This window comes from Xenopus laevis, chromosome 5L (genome assembly GCF_017654675.1).
Source record: "Xenopus laevis strain J_2021 chromosome 5L, Xenopus_laevis_v10.1, whole genome shotgun sequence".
NCBI lineage: Eukaryota > Metazoa > Chordata > Amphibia > Anura > Pipidae > Xenopus > Xenopus laevis.
In genome coordinates this window covers 109,653,376-109,671,095 of record NC_054379.1, presented here as the reverse complement: position 1 = coordinate 109,671,095, position 17,720 = coordinate 109,653,376, and the positions used below count along the sequence as shown (strand labels likewise).

General features: G+C 37.8%; 1 protein-coding gene and 1 long non-coding RNA gene across 2 annotated transcripts; one reads left to right on the top strand and one right to left on the bottom strand.

Annotated features, from left to right (window-relative positions):
- Positions 1 to 2,503: 2,503 nt before the first annotated feature.
- On the bottom strand, positions 2,504 to 9,548 carry rtp3a.2.L (receptor (chemosensory) transporter protein 3 gene A gene 2 [provisional] L homeolog). Its single transcript, XM_018263590.2, has 3 exons — positions 9,442 to 9,548; positions 4,619 to 4,783; positions 2,504 to 3,268 (listed from the first exon to the last, which is right to left on the bottom strand). The coding sequence occupies exons 2-3, from the start codon at positions 4,768 to 4,770 to the stop codon at positions 2,734 to 2,736; spliced, it is 687 nt and encodes a 228-aa protein (XP_018119079.1). The 5' UTR covers positions 4,771 to 4,783; positions 9,442 to 9,548; the 3' UTR covers positions 2,504 to 2,733.
- A 4,464-nt stretch (positions 9,549 to 14,012) lies between these two features.
- Positions 14,013 to 16,312, top strand: LOC108716964. Its single transcript, XR_001935799.2, has 2 exons — positions 14,013 to 14,135; positions 14,520 to 16,312. It is a non-coding gene; the product is annotated as an uncharacterized LOC108716964 (long non-coding RNA).
- The last annotated feature ends 1,408 nt before the right edge of the window (positions 16,313 to 17,720 follow it).

The window sequence follows — 17,720 nt, the reverse complement described above, 5'->3', positions numbered from 1 at the left end:
AAGGGGCAGTTTAGAATGAAAAGAGTTGAGTATCGTTCTATTCAGGGGAACTTGCAGATTGTCATTGAGCAGGTTTTTTTTAGTTGCCATGGAAACTTAGGGAGAAATCGAACTTTGTAACTCTTTTTTCCTTTATTTCAGACCAAATCACTGACTTCTACGAACGACTGCGGACACAATCCTCCATGTAGAAAAGCAAGAATGGCATCTTTGAATCTTGAATAGGTGAAGAAGTGTACTTTTCGGACATACAGTATATGGTGTGTGGGGGTTATTTCACAGTTTGGAGGGTGTTTAGACTGAAAAACTGCAAGTAGTACACATAGAGAGCAGCCCCCAGATTTTCATCTGCAATTGCCCTTATGCGTTGCTCCTGTTTTGGGGTGTTTGGGGGCTATGTCTCTATGTTTATCCATACATATGGGGTATTGTTCTATTCAGGGGAACTTGCAGATTGTCACTTAGCAGTTTTTTTTTAGTTGCCATGGAAACTTAGGGAGAAATCGAACTTTGTAACTCTTTTTTCCTTTATTTCAGACCAAATCGCTGACTTCTACGAACGACTGCGGACACAATCCTCCATGTAGAAAAGCAAGAATGGCATCTTTGAATAGGTGAAGAAGTGTACTTTTCGGACATATATGGTGTGTGGGGGTTATTTCAAAGTTTGGGGGGTGTTTAGACTGGAAAACTACAAGTAGTACACATAGAGCGCAGCCCCCAGATTTTTAACTGCAATTGCCCTTATGCATTGCTCCTGTTTTGGGGTGTTTGGGGGCTGTATCTCTATGTTTATCCATACATATGGGGTATTGTTCTATTCAGGAGAACTTGCAGATTGTCATTGAGCAGGGTTTTTTTAGTTGCCATGGAAACTTAGGGAGAAATTGAACTTTGTAACTCTTTTTTCCTTTATTTCAGACCAAATCGCTGACTTCTACGAACGACTGCGGACACAATCCTCCATGTAGAAAAGCAAGAATGGCATCTTTGAATAGGTGAAGAAGTGTACTTTTTGGACATATATGGTTTGTAGGGGTTATTTTACAGTTTGGGGGGTGTTTAGACTGAAAAACTACAAGTAGTACACATAGAGCGCAGCCCCCAGATTTTTAACTGCAATCGCCCTTATGCGTTGCTCCTGTTTTGGGGTGTTTGGGGGCTGCGTCTCTATGTTTATCCATACATATGGGGTATTGTTCTATTCAGGAGAACTTGCAGATTGTCATTGAGCAGGGTTTTTTTAGTTGCCATGGAAACTTAGGGAGAAATTGAACTTTGTAACTCTTTTTTCCTTCATTTCAGACCAAATCGCTGACTTCTACGAACGACTGCGGACACAATCCTCCATGTAGAAAAGCAAGAATGGCATCTTTGAATAGGTGAAGAAGTGTACTTTTCGGACATATATGGTTTGTAGGGGTTATTTTACAGTTTGGGGGGTGTTTAGACTAAAAAACTACAAGTAGTACACATAGAGCGCAGCCCCCAGATTTTTAACTGCAATTGCCCTTATGCGTTGCTCCTGTGTTGGGGTGTTTGGGGGCTGCGTCTCTATGTGTATCCATACATATGGGGTATCGTTTTATTCACGAGAAGTTTGTCTTTCAAATTGTCTGTAGTTATAGCATTTAGAACGGTGTCATTTTGTCAGATTTACATTTGTTCCTGCGTCTTAATTTGCATTTTAGAAAAAAACTAAAAATGCAACAAAAAAGCTCTAAATATCATGATGCACTGGTAAAATGTGTTTGAATTTTGAGTGAAAACTACAGCACCCCTAGAAACCTGAAGGTCTGTAGTTTTTAAAAATACCAAACATGAAGGGATAAGTTAGATTTACATATAAGTTATGCAGCATCAACTGTCACGTGTGCTTATATACTTTGTTCTGGTGTAAAATTATACAAACTGCTGTTTTAGTTTGGGGGTTACTCCTGGACAAAGAAAGTGGGTTACTGATACATATTTGGTATCGGACTTGGCAGGATCTGGGCTTTTAGAAACAGAAAAAAAATTCATGTAAAATTAACTTTTCTGTGGAAAAAAAACTCAAGATATACACAATTTTTTAACAATTTTTTTTTACATATTTCACCCAAAATATACATTAAATCTCCTGAAAAGTCACAAAATTACACTTGCACGTCGAAGCCCAATTTGTAACGAAAAAAACAATATATAATTTTCCTAGTTTCGTGGAGGTTTTCCTACAATAAAACCTTGTTAATCTGAACAAGTACAAAATGCTTAAAAACGGCTGGCATTTCGCGTAACCAAAATGTGAAATTCTGCTGGCACTTAAAGGGTTAAGGGATATTGATCATATCTTTTCTTGTGGGACAGTAACATAAGGCAAAACAGGACTGGTCTTTTGCCATACACGGAACAGAAGCTGCCATTTGGGTACCCTGAAATGGATTACTCTATGAAAGCATAAAGAGTGACAATAACATTTAGAAGTTCAACTTTTTTGGGGAAAATAAACAGCACACACGGTATGTAGACAAAAGCAAACAGTTTATTCTGACCATAGTATATTGTATAGGTGATGTCTTCCTTGAAATCTGTGTTTGTTAGACATACTGTATAATGAATATATTGTATGCAGACTGTTAGATGCAATAATAACAATGATCTATATAAATCACTAAAGTTATAGTAAAGGGTAGAATGAAGTGAAAGGCTAATGCTAAGAAAATTGTTAAACTCAGACGATGCAAATGGATGAAATCACTTTTTAGAGGAGTCTTTATGATTGGCAAAAGCCATACAAGCTAATGCTAAAGCCCCAAGCCCTGCAGCGACACCTGCAGTGACACCTACAGCTAGAGCTGTTGAGCCACCTTGCTCACTTGTCTTCTTCTCATGAAGTGAGGTACCTTGTTCCCAATCCTCCCTCAGATAAAATGATCCTTGTTCATCTTTCTTCTCCTGATGAGCATCTTCCTGGCAAATCTCACAGTGATCTTTGTCATGAGGGCCATTTTGGTCGCTATAATAGTTAATTGGCCTTGAACGTCGCCCATAGTCTTTTGGCTCATAGAATGTGCGGTTAATCTTCAAGACCAAATTCTTTATCATTATCTTCAAATTCGCATCTGAAATGTGAGGTTTTTCCATTGTAGCAAGATTGCATTTCTTACACGACTGCCTAGAAATCCTCATGTTCACAATGCCACGTTTACGTGCTCGGTCCAGTTTTATAAAGAACCTGAGGTGGGTAACGACCGAACTCCAATGATATCTACAGTTTGAGCACACAAAGCTGGGGATAATTAAAAGACAAAACAGTATTATCAGGGCTTATTTTCACAAACAAGAGTTGGGGACACATCATACCCTAGTTAGTACTCATTTTTCTATGAGAGAATGTATTTAATATTAAAGGGAATGACAACCCAAAAAATTATTTTTGCTTAACAAAAGAAAACATAATTCTAAGCAACTCTGCAATTTACATTCATTACAATGTTTCTATGGTTTTATTTGTGTACATATTGCTATTAACAGTGGTGGTTGTCCCTTTCTATTCTCAGAACTGTCACAGAACTGTCTTTCCTGGAGAGCTAAGACTTTTGCAATATTGTTTAAAAAGTAACAACCAGGAGTTAGGCCAATGCTGCTTTCAATAACAATTGTTTTTACAAATAACTTTAAAAGCACATTTTTTAATAAAACTATATTGGAAAGTTGCTTAGAATCATGTTTTCTTTTATTAGGCACTCCTTTTATTTTTTGGGGTTGACTTGCCCTTTAAGTATAAATCTACATTCGTAAAGGTAAGTGTCAAGTGGACGGTATTCTTACAGTGTGTCTAAAGCATCAAATAATCATGATAAACCTTTAACTTGCATTCACCTAATGACAATAATTCTGAAAAAAAAAATTGGCATTGCTATCTCAGGGTATGATTTCCCAGACATGACCATGCCAGCCCAGACCACACATATGCATGGCTAGCTATATAATAGGGTTAGGATAATAAATTATTATATTAGCAGGTGTACACTATAGTATGAACTAAAATGGGAGCAGAATCAATTTTCATCCACAAGCATCCTTGCACCTACAGTAATAAGTGCTTGGGTTCATTTATGACAGCAAGTGCCATATGCAAAGTGCATAAGGGCACAAATCAGCAATTTTTACAGCCACAAAATGCAGCTGCATTTGTAAATGGGTCCTTTTATCTGCATCACATGATCATTACGTCTGCTTTGATGCACAAGGTGCAATACACAAAGTGCAGTATGCCAGCAGGTTTCCTCACTTCAGCTTCTTTTGTTAGTGCATATAATAATGAGATTGCTGGGACATCAGCAGTAACATACTAGAGTTATATTTTAGGGGTTCATCTACTGATCTGTCTCCTCTCCTAACTAAAGTAAGTCTGTATCACGTTCACAGATTTATATGTAAGAGATTGCAGTTTAACATACTGCAGTATAAATGAAGTTTCTGTCCCCGAACACACCCAGTTAAATTAATTTTATGTGCATGTTGGATATCTAACACAGGCTAGTTTGCTCCACGTTGTGAACTGGAAGGATAATAACAGATTTTATTTATAAAATGTACAGGATCATAGAACCAAGACATATGGAATTTACTGTACCTGCCAAATGTGGTTCTCTCATACTTTAGTCCACCATTTGGCAAACTATTTTCAATCACATTCAGTGTCCACAGGTCAGTAGTATCCAGTTCTTCTATTTCATTATCAAACTCAACACTCCACTTGTCATTGCCCATTGCTAGTCGGAGCATGTTGCTGAATGGACTAAAAAACAATTAAATGTTACAGTAATATACATAACAGACATACATACTGTGATGCAGTGACTTTAGCTAAAGTTTTTTTTGTTTGTTAATCCTGAAATGTTAATTAATTTGCATAGAGAACATTGAAATTGCTTATACAAGTGTTACGTTTCATGAAATACAGGTATAAGATCAATTATCCAGAATGCTCGGGACCTGGGCTATTCCGGATAAGGGGGTTTTCCATAGATAGTACTATCTATCTATAAATAAAAGCATGGTATTTAAACGCTACTTGTCAGATTTACAGCCAAAGGAACGAAGGTACTGCTTCTGTGTAAGGATGTTTCACACTCTTAAATTATAAGTATGGGGGAAGGCAGAGATCGAGAAGAGAGGAAAGATAGACAGAGTGAACCATAAATTTAAAACAGCTTACATGGGAGCAGGAGGCTCTATCCTGAGAGGTCCTCTGCACTCAACCCATTATCAATATATTTAAGACAGAGACATTTTGTGCATACTGCTACTAAAAAATGCCTTACCCTTTAAACAACACAGGGATTGTTTGTCCATATATTGCAATATATTTAAGCTGGCCAACTACGTCAAAGTCATCCCATATCTGGCCAGTCCTACGCTTAATTTTCATCTGATTCATTAGAATTCAATTGCTTAATTATACATTAATCCCACTGGTGTCTAATAAAAGGGCAGCCAAGTTTGGGAGTTTTACTTTGAAAGCAGCTAGTAAGTTGCAGGTAAAACTTAGTCCCTTTGTAAAATGTATAATTAAGCAATTGAATTCTTAATGAATCAGATGAAAATTGAGCATAGGACTGGCCAGATATGGGATGACTTTGACGTAGTTGGCCAGCTTAAATATATTGCAATATATGGACAAACAATCCCTGTATTGTTTAAAGGGTAAGGCATTTTTTAGTAGCAGTATGCACAAAATGTCTCTGTCTTAAATATATTGATAATGGGTTGAGTGCAGAGGACCTCTTGTAGTTGACTATATGTATTTTGTGGTCACACCCTCATTGCACCCCCGCCTAATGGTTTTAAAAAATAGTGGTGAGCACAACTTTCCCTTGTTTGTTATAGCTCTATCCTGAGACCTACAGTTATGATGTACAGCTAGAATGAGAATGTTTCTTGTGTTGTTTGTTATAGCTTTTGGAATGGAATGCTGTGTTTTGAGTATACATTTTTTTTTACAGTTTTGTCCTCCATAAATCATTTAATTATAAGCCAGCCACATGACTGCTTATCTGAGGCAAAGCAATGTGACTGCTTATAAACATGGATGGACAATCACTGTTTTGTTTGGGAAGGTTAATTGACTTTAGCAACAGATCCGACAAAAGTTATTTTTACTATAGAATTAAACTAATTTTACTTATAGAATTGACAATGACACTTAAAACATTACGGGGCAGATTTATCAAGGGTCGAATTTCGAAGTGGAAAATACTTTGAAATTTGACCATCGAATAGAATCCTCCGACATTCGAATTCAAATTCGGCGAATTTTATTCATTGTACTCCGATCGTACTTCAAATCGTACGATTTTTCCTTCGAAACCAAAAAACTTAGCAAATTGTTCTGGAAGGTGCCCATAGGCTAACATAACACTACGGCAGGTTTAAGTTGGCGAAGTATTGAAGTCAAAGTTTTTTTAAAGAGACAGTACTTCGATTATCGAATGGTCGAATAGTCGAACGATTTTTACTTCGGATCGTTCTAATCGAAGCCGAAGGTCATAGTAGCCTATTCGATGGTCGAAGTACCCAAAAAATGACTTCGAAATTCTAACTTTTTTAACTTCGAAAATTCACTCGAGCTTAGTAAATCTGCCCCTAAGTGGTTTTCAAGTCAAATAAATGAAATGAAATTACAAATAAAAAAAATAAAAAACAAAAATGAACCTGTAAACATAGTTAACCTATAAACACACAGCAGCACACAGCAGCTCCAGTCTGGGGTTTATGGTGCACAGCATAGAAAGAAGGTATTACAGAAGATAAAACACCTCAATTTCCCACATGGCAGTTACACAATCAAGGCCTGTCCTCACACAAGAGTCTCAACAGGCACCCAGCAGCTCAACTCAAAAGTACACACAGTCTATCTCTCTGTTACTGGAGCTTCTTTACACACAAGCTGCTCTGTCACACTCCACAGATCTGGTTCTTGCTGGCTGCTGCAGCAGAGGCTCCTTTATCAGCTCTGTCTTTAACCCTGTGCATCTGGCTACAGAGAAAGGCCAGCTGCGTCAGTTGGTCAGTCAAGTTGTCCTGGCGTGCTCACAATCTCTGGGGCATTCAACCAGCCACTAGAGCTTTCTCTTTTAAGCTGGCAAATGAAACAATTTCGTGTTTAGCAAAACACGCTCAGTTTCCTTAACTGCATTCTGGGTAGTAAGGGCATCACCCTGGGAAGTTAACTCATCGGCGTCATCAGACTTGTCAGGTAGAACAATCTTCCATGGCCCTTCACTTTCAGCATCAATATCAGGGGGAACCCTCTCATGGTCTATCTCTGTCTCTCTCTATAAGAACATTCAGCAGGACCCTGCAGAATCTCACTCTTGGGCAGTAAAAAATCTGTTCCCCATCTAGTATTTGGTAAATAAATTCTTCTTTCACTCTGGGCACCATGGGCCCCACAGCGGCAACCTTTTGGGGGTTAAGTCCCAATTCAGTACACCACTGGCGAACACTTTGTGGAGTATAAAAGGCAGACATACTCTCATCAAACATCTCCAGCTTCCCAGTCAAAGGGAAAAGGCAAATAATTATAAAACTATAAAAAATATATAATGAAAACCAATGGAAAAATTGCCTAGAATTTGCCATTCTATTACATACGAAAAGTTTACTTAAAGGTGAACCACCACCTTTAAGGAAACTCCCAACACACTGCCATTTAGGGGCAGATTTATCAAGGGTCGTAATGAATTCAAGGGAATTTTCGAAGTAAAAAAATTTGAAATTGAAAGTATTTTTTTGGATACTTCGACCATCGAATAGGATACTACTACTTCAAATTTACTTCGACTTCGATTTGAAGTAAAAATCATTCGAATATTCTAACATTCCATAATCAAAGTACTGTCTCTTTAAAAAAACATTGACTTCAATACTTCACCAAGTTAAACCTGCCGAAGTGCAATGTTAGCCTATGGGGACCTTCTACAACCATTTTTACACATCAAATAAAAATCGTTCGATCGATCACTGAAATCCTTCGAATCGTTTTTATTCGATCACAGGATTGCCAAATTTGCTGAAAAAAATTCAAATTCGAAGTTTTTTAATTTGATGGACAAATTTCGAAGTTTTTTTGTACTTCCAAATTTGACCCATGATAAATCTGCCCCCTAGTGTATAACTTGCATTTACATTATTTTTGCCAAAGGGCATAACTTTGCATTTTTGAACCTCATTTTCCACTTTGCTACTTAGTTTAGTCAAATCACTTTGCAAAGTGGCAGCATCCTGCATGGAACCTATAGTTTTGCACAATTTAGTAACATCTGCAAAAAATAGAAACAGTACTTTCAATGCCCACCTCCAGGTCATTAATAAACAAGTTGAAAAGCAAGGGACCTAGTACAGAGCCCTGCGGTACTCCACTAACAACACTGGTCCAATTAGAAAATGTTCCATTTACCACCACTCTTTGTAGTCTTATCTTTTAGCCAGTTCTCTATCCAGGTATAAATATTATGTTCCAGGCCAACATTCCTTAATTTAACCAGTAACCTTTTGTGTGGCACTGTATCAAATGCTTTAGCAAAGTCTAAGTAAATCACATCCACTGCCATCCCAGAATTGAGGTCTCCACTCACCTTCTCAAGAAATTAAATTAGTCTACCAATATCTATTATACATAAAACCAATTGCCTACAGTGAAGGGACCACAGCTGGATAGGGTATAGGCTTTAGATTATTCTCCCTGATTACTCCACTGTATATTTCTTCCTAGAGGTGTACTTTACTACTTTACTACATCCACATGGTGCCACACTGTGCTGTCTGTGCATCACTGTCCTGGCATTCTATCATCATATTTGCAATTGCCTCTTTGGATTGTGACTATACCCTGTGGATCATTTGTCTCTGATAAATAAACTTGTTCTGTTTTGTTGCTGTAAGAACCTTCTGGCGTCCTTTTATTTTACTTTTAAGTACAGTAGCCTATGGGAGTTGCAGTTGCACTACATCCTAGTAGTTTCACTGCATACAGTCAAGTTTATTATAAGAACGGCAGATATTTTTTAATTGTGTATATTGGAGATAGATTTCTTTTTCATTAAAGAAACTCAAAATAGGATTATCTTTTGCCTTTACATCCCCTTTAAGTGTAAGAGTTAATTGTAACCCATACTCTATGGTTTTAGAAGGGCATTAACCCTTTTGGTCTAATATTTCTTATGGAGAATGGAGATTAAGCAAGTTAGGTGAGACTGCAGTACTCAAGTTTTTAAAGTATAAACCCGTAGAAGTGTGCAACCTTGCATAAACCCTTCTAGTGAATTGGCACTTTGAAAATCCAGCTATGACCTGAAAACTCTTGTCAGGTGATTTTCACTTGGAAACATATCAGTCCACATTTCCAAGCAATAATCACTTCTAATCTTTTAATATTGCTGCTCATGTACTCACCTTGCCCTGAAATGGTCAGATGCTGATGTGGCTGCTGGTACTGAATGCAACTGCTCTTTTATCAGCTCTACTTTGCCTGTGACTAATATTTACCAAAAGAAGAAATATCCTCCCTAATTTTTGCATACTTTACATCATCATGTTTCTATTTAAAGAAGGTGAGTGGAAGTGATGAGAGCTGGCCACTGCTCCTGTATGACTATTAGGAAAAGGAATGTTGAGCATGCAGCAAGATAATGTTGAGCAAGATAATATTTTATTAACTTGGTCATAGTTCAAACAGTGGATAATATTGCTATAGTAAACATCATGGCACAAGGCATTGCTAAGCAATGTGTGAGTAGTTTGCATTTCACGGTCTTTCCTAGTTTCTCTCAGGAATCGAAACTGAAATTCTTTCCTTTATGGCTTTCCCAGCCTGCCCCACCCTATATCTGCTTTGCTTGCATTATTATAACAGCTACAACAGAAGTTGAAAGAGATAAACTACAAAAACAATTGTCTTTGCTTTATTATATATATTGTAGTGACAGTAATTTTACATAGATGGTTTGTGGATATAATACACAGACGCAGAATAAGACAGATAGATAATCCAAACAGTTTACAGTCATTTAAGTGCAGATATGACATTTTGTACATGGATATTACATTTCATTGTACCACAACAGAATAGATAATTATGAATCAAATATTGTGTTGTGTATATTTGAAAAGTAAAGGGAACAATGTAAGTTTTTCTCAATGGGATAAGACACTGGAAGCTGAAACACAAGAGCCTATGTACAGTCTTTACTGTATGTCCAAAGGTATTATGATTGTTATTAAAAAACTAAATTTAGATAGTTGGGTGTGAAGGGCAAGATAGGAAGCTATTTTTCATGGACATATCTGTGCCCAGTACATATAGATTATAAAGCTGAATATGCCAAGCATGCCTGTTGGTGAACAGCTGCTGTCTATGAGTAACTTTCCCAGCATTCTTCTGCATTAGATGAGAAGAACTAAAGATACTGATACAGGTATGGGATTTATTATTCTGAAGCTGGTTTTCTCTGTAATAATTTAGAGAATTGGGCTTTTAATGTTTAATTTTTATCTAAATGAAAATAAATAGACTATCAAGAATACAACTGCCATGTTGTATTCCACAGCTACAACTGTCATGATGTTGAGATGCATACCCCTTAGAGTTTAATTGGGTGTTAGGTTCCTCTTCCTGAATGGACACAATGCAATGTTTGAAATGATGACAATTAAAAGCTTTTGCTTTGCAGATGCCTAAATGACAAGCCTGACACAGTTTATTTATGTGTGGTCCATGCCCACTCTGCTCATCATCTGCAGGATCCAGTTGTGGAACATATTCTCCAAAGCATTTCTTTCTTATAGTTTTGATCAGATTCTGTACAATGATTGTGATTATTCTGTTTGGCATTTCAGGTTTTACGTATTGGTGGTTATTGCAGTTTTTACACTGCTGCCCCAATGGTTTTATCATGACATTCCCTTGCCAGTCAGTCCGTTGTACTGTATGTAGAACTCAATGACAGAGTGTATGGATTTCCAGTGGTTACGGCAATTAGGACAGTGGTACCTGCAAATAGATAAGAATTAAAATAAACTATTCTTCAGTTGTTCTGGTATTTATATATATCCATTATGATATAGCATCTTGCTAAAAGGGTTCAGTAGAGAATAGGAAAAAATAAGGATTCCAGAAATGTAATGAAAAATGGAGGTGGAGACCAAATGGAGGCGTGGAAAAGAAAAATAAATAATACTAATGTAGATATAAAAGACAAGAGAATTAAGCAGAACAGAGGGGTAAAACACAGAGACTAAGCAAGACAGAGCGAACACACAAAAAGGGGTATTTAACTTCCCAGGCATAGTTTGTGGATGCAATTCACTGTATTTATTCACACCATGCAGCATTTTTTTTTACAGAATTCTAGTGTAATTGTGTCATGATCAGCACCTTAAATCCAGAAGAAGTGGAAGGCTACCTGGTCTTGGCTCTTGCTTCTGCCTGTAGCAGCCACCTTTCACTTCGGGAGGAGCCCTCCGCTAATTGGAGAGGAGCCAAGCAGGACGAGCAAAGGGGCACGATTGTTTACCAAGGATTTTAGAAGGAAGGTCACACAACTCAGGAGGAATCTAAACGGAACATTGTGGTTAGACAGGCCGGGTCGGTACAGGCTGAGTTCACAGGATAGTCAGACAGGCTAGGAAGGATCAGGATTGGAGAGTTCATAATAGGCAGGCAGGCAGGCAAGGGTAATACAGTATGACAAGCAGGATTCACAACGAATAAGCACTCAGAAACTAAACAAGTTATACCTAACAACGGGTAATCATCTACATTCAAAAGCCCCTTTAAATACCTTTGAATGTCTCATCAACACGTGATGATGTCATCATGCCGGCACATATAATCCAGAAGTGCGCACCATGTTCGCCATAGGAGCACAGTACAGAAGGAGCAAGGAACCTTGCGGCGGGCATCCCCACCGGCCACTAGACCACCAGGGTAAGCTGTCGTTACAAACTGACTAAACTATCCTCTCAGATGATCTTGCGTGTACAGCCCGGAATTTTGGGGAAAACACTGCATTGTGGGTAAGAAAAATGCAATTTGTGCCCAAGAATTGTACTTTGCACTGCACCCACTATTAGTCTTTTTTTTGGAGTGTGGGGAGGTTTAGCTGCATGTCGAACTACACACTGCCTCAGAGTAATACGTAGGGAGGACAGAACAACCACAATTACACTGGAATTATGAAAACACTGCATTGTGGGTAAAAAATATGCCAGCTTTGTCTGAAATTGCACTGTGTACACTGGATTCAGCAGGAAGTGTTACAAAATATTTGGTTTTCTGGGGCCTTCTTGCTGTTAAAGGATCTTATGACACATCATTTTAGTGCAGGCAAAGGTAATTCTGCATCACTGCTGCTCTGAGACAGTCTGCCCAACGCCTCACCCCCAGTGCTTACATTTATGTCCTCTTACAGGAGTGAGGAGGAGCCACATCGCTAGCATAGAGACAGAGTCAGACTGGGCTGGTGGGACACTGGGGAAAAAACAGATGGGCCCCGGCACTTTTTGGGCCCTGCAGGGCCAGACCCGCTCCCTGCACTACTTCTCCTTACCTCTCTCCCTGGCCCCGTCGCACTGACAAGTTGGAAAAGGATATGCATGTGCGCTCGCGCGTGAGGGGGGAGTTTTGCCAGCAGAGGAACTTTGCGGCTGGGGGGCCCGGGGTTGGTATGGGGGGCCCCTGAAGTAGCAGGCCTGGTGGGCCCTGGGCCCCCTAGTCCAACACTGTGTACAGAGCACTATGAGAGCAAACTTTCACTTTTAAAACTGGAATTTCAGGTTTTACAGGTTTACAGGTTTTATGGCAGGAGCGTCCCGCATACAGGGAAGTGCCAGGCCATCCTGGGTTCATTTGAGGACCATTCCTGCAATATAATGTGGTAGAGTGACCAGGAAAAGAAGGAAAAAGGTCACTCTAGCCTTTAATTTCTCCCCCAGGGACTGAGATAGGCACCGAGTATTTATGCATGCTTTACAATCATGTTTCTGTTTAAAGAAGGTGGGTGGAAATGATGAGAGCTGGCCACTACTCCAGTATAAATTATTAGGAAAAGGGAATGTTGTGCTCACACTTTTTATAAAGATGGGGTGTAACAAGCTCATGGCCACATAATTCATAGAGAGATAAAAGCAATCCTGTGTATATACCCAGTTTAAAAAAAACCCACACAATTTACCCAAGGTTTGCCAAGTCTGACCAGAATGGAAGTTGAGCTTTACTTATTACTCTAGCACACCCATATCATTTCACTTGTATATGTTTTAAATGTTGTATTATTTAGTAATAATGTCAAGAAAGGAAAGGACCATATTTTACATCAAGGGGGTATTTAACAACATCTGAACAGAACAAAATATATATTTTATTATTTCTAATTAATAGTTAAATAAATTATATATACTAATACTAGAACACATTTGGGGTAAAAAACACGTTTCTGCCTTTTTGGGACATCATGATTGCATTATTTTTGTTATTCTTTGAAAAAAGAAAACTGAATTCCCCACACAAAAGATTTGGCTAAATACAGAACAAAAATACAGAAAAAACTATTTAAAACAAGATTTTTTTGCAGAAAATCAGACTAGCAAGATAATATTTTATTAACTTGGTCATTGTTCAAACTGTGGATAATATTATTATAGTAAACATCATGGCAAAAGACATTTCTAAGCAATGTGTGAGTAGTTTGCATTTCACGGTCTTTCCTAGTTTCTCTCAGGAATCAAAACTGAAATTCTTTCCTTTATGGCTTTCCCAGCCCTGCCCCACCCTGTATCTGCTTTGCTCGCATTATTATAACAGCTATAACAGAAGTTGAAAGAGAGAAACTACAAAAACAATTGTCTTTGCTTTACTATATATTGTAGATGCATAGTGACAGCAATTTTACATAGATTAATTGTAGATATAATACACAGATGCAAAATAAGACAGATGCAATTCCACATTAAATTATAGTCATAATTTCTGTTCCCAGTGCATATAGATAAAGCTGAATATGCCAAAATATGCCTGTTGGTGAAGAGCTGCTTTCTATGAATAACTTGCCCAGCATTCTGGTGCATCAGAATTAAAGACATTTGAACAGGTAAGGGATTTATTTTTTGGAAACTGGTTTCTCTGTAATAATTGATGCCAAACCAGTGTGATTAGTATTTTTAATGTCCGAATAAGAAAGATATAGAAATAAGAAGGAAAAAAATGAGCAAGAAGCACAAACAAAGCCCATAGCTACAGCTGACATTTTGTTGAGAAGAATACAGCATAGTGTTGCTGCTCTGAAAACTTAACATTATTACTTTGCATTTGCCTAACTGACAAGCCTCACACAGTTTCTTTATGTGTGGTCCATGCCCACTCTGCCCATCATTTGCAGGTTCCAGTTGTGGAACGTATTCTCCATAGTACTCCTTCCTTATAGTTTTGATCAGATTCTGTACAATGATTGTGATTATTCTGTTTGGCATTTCAGGTTTTATGTATAGATGAATGCAGTTTTTACACTTCTGCCCCAATGGATTCATCATGACATTCCCTTGCCAGCCAGTCCGTTGGATGTAGAACTCAATGACAGCGTGTGTGGATTTCCAGTGGTTACGACAGTTAGGACAGTCATACCTGCAAATAGAATTAAAAGAATGTGTTCTTCAGTTGTTCTAGTATGAACTTTGTAGCACATACCTGAGTTAGAAATATATCTCCACCTTGATATAGCATTTAAAAGAACACTGAGATGAGAGGGGCAAAACACAAAGACTTAGGAAGAGAATGAAAACACACAAGAAGGGGCATTACCTTCACAGGCACAGTTTGTGGATGCAATTTTTCATATTTTTTCACACCATGCAGCATTTATTTTTTACAGAATTCTAGTGTAATTGACTAAACAAGTCTCTCAAATGATCTTTGCTGCTGTGATGTCTCGTATCTCAAAACTCAGAGCAAACCCCAATGTCCTGGTCTCAGCTCACTCTTCTGCCTATAGCAGCCAGCCTTTGGCTTCAGAAGGGGCATTGGAGTAGGTATAGGAGTAGGCATAGGAGTGAACCAGGGCCTTAACTGTCTGCTTGTATAGAGAAGTGGTAACACAGAGAGCACAGGTCCCGAGTTCAACTCCAGGCAGGTTATTACAGCTGCACAGCTGCAATAACAATAGAATTTGTGCCAAGAATGCACTCACAGTTATTCAAAGAATTAGACCTAGCTGAAGAAATCTTTCTAAATACTCACTCTCCAAAGGCATCACGTTGAGTGAATGATTTCCATCTCTCCTGATTTGGTTTCTCATTGCAGATGTTTATAGTCCACTTATCTGAAACGATTTCTGAAACGATTTCAGAAAATGTCTGTTTCCATTTCTGATAGTCACCCATTGTGTCTCTGAACAGCTATTTGTGCTCTAGCGTGTTATATATCCACAGTGTTTCCTGATGGTTTAAAAGTGTGGGTGTGGCTAAAAGCTGCATAGAAGCAGGTTTATAAGCAGGCTTGGCTCAATTGTTCATGTATTAATTTAACCCTCAGGTTGCTGACTCTCAATTGAGCCAAAAAAATCAAAAATGAATGTAAATTGTGAACATCCTCAGAGAAGCACCCTGTGCATTCCATAATGGGACAGATCCCAAACAACAGAAACCTGAGCTCTCCTATGCAGTCCCCAAAGTTGGCCCTGAACCACCCCAACAGCTTCCCACTGAGTAGACTCAACAGAGACCCCCAAAAGAGATGTCAGGTCTTGCAACTGTAGCAATGTAAAGCAGTTTTCCTATAGCTTTTCTATATTGACAGTTGTTTTGTAGTAAATGGCTTTGCTTTCTGCACCTGTATTTATCTATGAGCCTGGTTTGGATAAACTATAGTGTCAGTTCATCTTGAGGCCTTGCCTCCAGAGCATTAATCAATGCACTGTATGATTCAGGTAAACTGTACAGAAGTATGATTGTCTTTTATATCCACTCCAATTGTCTGGAGCAGTAGAATTCTTAATGAATCAGATGATGACTTTAACATACAGTAGCTGGTCAGATTGAATATATTGGAATACATGGACAAATAATCCCTGTTTAATTTAAAGGGGAGGACATTTTTAGTATCTTAATGCATTTAAATGTCTTAGGGGCATATTTGTCAAGGATCGAATTTTCGAAGTAAAAAAACTTTGAAATTCGACCATTGAATTTGAGTACTTCCAGTGAAAATGACCATATTCGATCAAAGTACAATCAAAGTAAAATCGTGAGATTGAACGATTTAACCCTTCGAATCGAACGATTCAAAGGATTTTTCTAAAACTTTTACTTCTCAAAACTTGCCCAAAAGCCTCAGATAGGTTCTAGATGGTTCCCCATAGGCTCAACAGCAATTTGGCAGGTTAAAGGTGGCGAAGTGTCGAAGTCGAAGTTTTTTAAAGAGACAGTACTTTGATTTTCGAGTGGTCGAATTTTCAAAGGTTTTTCAATTCAAATCGAATGGTCGAAGAACCCAAAAATTACTTTGAAATTCAATGTTTTTTAATTCGAATATTCACTTCGACTTTTTGACATTCTTGCCCTTCCTTTGACATGATTTATGGCTATTTGACTTGTAAAGTAAAGCGCACTCTGTGGACTATCGGAGGCAGCTACATGTTATCTTGAATGAACTTTGGTGCTGATCGCTTTACATTGTTGCAAGCTAGCAGATATTAGAATATTTGTTACTGTAACTAAACGTACACGGCTACATACGCTGCACAACCTGCTAGGTTATTGTGTTACTGTGTCTCTATTATTTATGTTTTTTATTGTTTTCTGTTCTTGTTTTGATATTATATTAACCTTTTACTTAATACCTTCCCCCACAAGCGTCACTGTGACGTCTCTGCCCCTACTTCCCGCCATTATGGGTTTAAATAGGTTGGTGTTTGTGTGCTGTTTCACTTTGAGAAAGGCTTGAAAGCAAGCCGAAACGTCAGTTATTCTATTTTCTGAAAAAACACTTTTTTGATGTGATAAGACCTGAGAGTGCGAGCTTTTTCATATTTGTATTTCATTTTTGGGCGTTTTGCACCCAGGCAACCATGACCTTTTGACGTGCTGTGCCGGCTTTTGGACTTCTTTATATATATATATATATATATATATATATATATATATATATATATATATATATATATATATATATATATATATATATTGATGATGGATGGGCGCAGAGGGCCTCTTACCTTTGCCCACACCTATACTGTACAACTGATACATGGAGTATCTTCAGTTACCCTGTTTAGTTCAAAAATAACAAAATACATGATTTTGTGAATAAAGAGCAAGTCAACCCCAAAGCAAAAAATGTGTCTAATAAGAAAAAATATAATTTTAAAACTCTCCAATAGACATTTATTAAAAATATTCAGTTAGTTTAAAGTTATTTGTAAAAACAATTACTAATGAGAGCAGCATTAGCTTAATTCCTAGTTTTCACTTTTTAAATAATATTGCTACGGTCTTAGTTCCCCAGAAAAGTCAGGTCTTTTAATCAGTTGCCTTATCTTACGTTGTATCAACAGTCTCAGCCATCAGAGCAGAGAATAGAAACAGACACTGCTTTTAAGAGCAATACATGTACAAATACCTTAAAAACCGTAGAACGTTTGTAATGAATTTATATTGCAAAGTTGAATTATGTTTTCTTTTAT

What these genes read in the sequence shown, in the direction of transcription:
- rtp3a.2.L (XM_018263590.2), bottom strand. Translation starts at nt 4,770, where the DNA reads ATGCTCCGACTAGCAATGGGCAATGACAAGTGGAGTGTTGAGTTTGAT. An exon ending in GAGAGAACCACATTTGGCAG is followed by an intron (nt 3,269 to 4,618) that starts GTACAGTAAATT and finishes AATTATCCCCAG; the next exon opens with CTTTGTGTGCTCAAACTGTA.